This window comes from Nicotiana tabacum, chromosome 2, assembly GCF_000715075.1.
Source record: "Nicotiana tabacum cultivar K326 chromosome 2, ASM71507v2, whole genome shotgun sequence".
Taxonomy (NCBI): Eukaryota; Viridiplantae; Streptophyta; class Magnoliopsida; order Solanales; family Solanaceae; genus Nicotiana; species Nicotiana tabacum.
Window position 1 is genome coordinate 91,271,081 of NC_134081.1, and position 3,441 is coordinate 91,274,521.

At 32.1% G+C, this 3,441-nt stretch overlaps 1 protein-coding gene across 1 annotated transcript; it reads left to right on the plus strand.

The window, feature by feature from the left end:
* The first annotated feature begins 783 nt into the window (after nt 1-783).
* LOC107829639 (transcription factor bHLH118-like) lies at nt 784-2,346 on the plus strand. The gene is made up of 3 exons (XM_016657093.2): nt 784-1,290; nt 1,556-1,915; nt 2,200-2,346. The coding sequence occupies exons 1-3, from the start codon at nt 970-972 to the stop codon at nt 2,269-2,271; spliced, it is 753 nt and encodes a 250-aa protein (XP_016512579.1). The 5' UTR covers nt 784-969; the 3' UTR covers nt 2,272-2,346.
* The last annotated feature ends 1,095 nt before the right edge of the window (nt 2,347-3,441 follow it).

Sequence of the window (3,441 nt, forward strand, 5' to 3'; positions counted from 1 at the left end):
ATGTTAGTAGGTACTCGAGCGATTTCTCTCTTTTGTGTAAGAGAGCTTGGTTCTAGTTTAGAGCACCTTAGTTGCTCCCTCTTCTCCTTATCCGAATTATTATTATTAATCTTTTATTACAATTATTTTTTTCACTTTGATTGTCTTTACTATTTTTGCTGTCAATACTTATCCTTTTTTTAGTATTTTCCTCATGTATTTTTTACTCTAGTATATTTTTTAAATATGTTTTGAAAATGCTTTTCTTGAGTAGATTGGAAATAATCTCTCTACTTCACACATGGTACGGGATAAAATTGCGTACGCCCTACCCTCTCTAAAACCCATTTATGGGATCACAATCGATATGTTGTTGTTGTTGTATTAAAACCTAAATAAAAAACATATAGAAAAGGCAAGCACAAGAAGCTTATAGGTAGTGGATAAATGGGGTTGTTTTTTGTTTTTCAAGAAGCTGATATAAGTGAGGGACTGAAAGTTACAAATAAATAGGAGTATATACTTATGGACAAAAAGCTTTCCATTGGATTATATTAGCGCAAGTGTCAATCGTCTCTTGCCTTCGAAATCTTGCGTCAATATTTTATATATCCAAGGGAAAATTATAGTCAGTGAAATATGGCATATTCTTTTTTAAATATGGCAGATTTATCATGGATTACATGTGAAATTAATTTATCTTATCTTCCTTACTGTTTTACTTTCCTTGTGATGTTTTCTTTCATAATTTTATTGTCTCTAGCTCGAGGTTTACTGCTGATATAAATTAAAAGGACCCTTTCATTGACGTTGAGAGTTGAAACAATTAATTCTTTTTAAAAGCTTGGTATGACCCTTCCAACTTCCGAAATCCAAGAAATCTTATGAAACATCGGTTAGTTCATCTCGCATTATAAATAAAACACCAAAAAAGCCAAGAGGGATCGTGTAAATCTGAAGAGAGAAAAAAGTCCATTTTGAGCTAAAATTATGGATGATTCTGATCAATTTGATTTTGCACAAGTAGAAAACCTCTTACATTTACTTTGTTCTCCTCCTCCTCCTCCTCCTCCGCCTCCGACATTGATTCCTCGAAAGCAAGATTCATCAGCTTCATTACAAACACAAAGCCCTAAAAGGAAAGCTGCAATCACCAATTTTGATCAAGATGCTGGCAAAGGCAAACCCCCTAAAGAGAAAAAGAATACTGAGAAGAAAGTCGTACGCAGAGACGTTGAAAGGCAAAGAAGGCGCGATATGGCTCGCCTTTACCAACGTTTACGCCTTCTTATCCCTTCTAAGTATCTCATGGTCAGTATACAAATATTTGCATATATTAAGAATGTCTTTGCTACGACGAAAATTGTTTTCCATGAAAAATATTTTTCTTGATTGGTGAATGAAAAACACTCTCTGACAATCAAACACCTGATATGACTTTCTCATTGAAAATATTTTTCATTGTCATGTCAAATTAAGACACCAAATCAAGTCAAATATCTTTGCATTATACATGTGATGTTCATATTCAGAAACCATAATTCTGATCTTGTTTTATGATTATATATTTATATAGGGAAAGAGATCAATATCTGATCATCTAGAAGAGATTGTGGATTACATAAAAGACATGCGGAAGGACATAGAGGAGCTGGAAAGTAAGAGAGAAAGATTGAAAGAAATGAGAAATATTTGTAGTTCTGATCATATCTCTCACTTGGCTGCACCAGCTTCCTCCTTGAAAAGTGATGAAAATCAGGATAGAATAAGAGTGAAAAAATGTAAGGAAGGAGTGGAAATTTCAGTGATCAGTAATTTGGGAGAAGGGTTGACTCTTTCCAAAGTGCTTAGGGTTCTTATGGAAGAAGGGCTGCTTGTTATTAGCTGTGTTTCCTCCAAAATTAATCAAAGGAGTCTTCACATTATTCAATCTGAGGTATGTGAGCTTATCTTCTCTTTTTCTCTATACATTTATTTCTGAGTATTTTTAGGGTCAAGAACTTAATGTAAAGTATCATAATATATCGTCCAATAAGAACAGTTTTAATTTTTTCGAACATTTCAGTTCATAGACATATATCAAAACTCCTTTAACTTACAAGCATAAATTAATTTGTACTACTTTTAGAGAATTGGACACACATCATACTATATTTTTTGAAGAGTTTAAGCAACACAGATCGAAAGTACTGAACACGTTTGGAACTTATTTATGTGCAGGTGAATTCAAGAGGGGATATTGATTTAGTAGGGCTGCAGTTCAAGTTGATGAGTTTATCTTATAAATTATGATATTTTCCCCCCTTAATGGTTCCTTCATTGTTTCATTTATTACTTTTTGAGTGGAATGGACTTATCATTTTCTTATGTATCTTATCTCTTCAATTTTTATTTTTTAAAATAAATAAATCCGTCTTTAGGTGACTGGGTTTTTAGCGTGGACCCTTACCTTTATCTTAGCTCTTCCTCTAAAACAAAAGCATGAAATCAGAGATCTTTGAGCTGTTCGCAATTAGAATAACTTGGTTTAAACAGAAAAGAACTTTCAGATTGCTATTGCGCTGCTCTTATTATTTTCAAGTTTTCCAATCTTAAAATCACTGGTTACACAGTGTGTTGAGTCGTTGACAAATGTTACTTCCTTTGTTCTCTTTTACTAGTCCTTTACACTAAATAAATTTTTATTTATTTGTTCATTTTAGCAAATCAAAGTAAATTATTTCTTTTTAATATTACCCTTAGTATTAAGCTCTCACACTTCTCAAATTTATCAAAATTTATAATTACTCCCTCCGTTCAAGTTTACTTGTCCATTATTGACTTGGCACACTCCTTAAGGAACAATAAATAATAAGATAATTTTAGTATATCACCCTTATTTGTTATATGTCGGAAATAAATTGGAAATAAATAGTCAATACTCCCTCCGGTCCGCAAATAAGTGACCATTTTGTCTTTTTATTTTGGTCCAAAATAAGTGTCCGTTTACATAATCAAGAAAGAATTAATTTTATTTTTCTAAAATTTGTCCTTATTTACATATTCTAATGTGTCGAGGTAACAATTAATTAAGGTTAATTTAGTGAATATATCTTTTTTTTCTCTAGGAATTCGTATTTCCTTAATGGGTGTGCTAAAGGTAAAATGATCACTTATTGTGGACCGGACGAGTACTTAATAAGCAGGATAGAATAAGTATAAAATGAAAAATAATTCATTGGTTTTTCAAATTGGACGAGTAAACTTGAACGGCGGGAGGATTAACAAAGATAATTTAGTAAAACCTTACTAAATGATTTCTTAAGAAACGTCAATATCATAACTTCATAAGGATTAGTAAAAAGGAATGGAGGATGTACCAACCATCCTCCGCGCTTAAAAAACGAAACTAATGAAAACCGAGGGATTGGAGTACATTTATTTATGAAAAAAACACTTGCACATGTTTCGTTTGTTGCATTC

Bases quoted from the DNA above. Each gene is read 5' to 3' on its own strand.
- LOC107829639 (XM_016657093.2), top strand. From the start codon at position 970: ATGGATGATTCTGATCAATTTGATTTTGCACAAGTAGAAAACCTCTTA. The intron at 1,291-1,555 runs GTCAGTATACAA...ATATTTATATAG, and splicing joins TCCCTTCTAAGTATCTCATG to GGAAAGAGATCAATATCTGA. The intron at 1,916-2,199 runs GTATGTGAGCTT...ATTTATGTGCAG, and splicing joins TTCACATTATTCAATCTGAG to GTGAATTCAAGAGGGGATAT.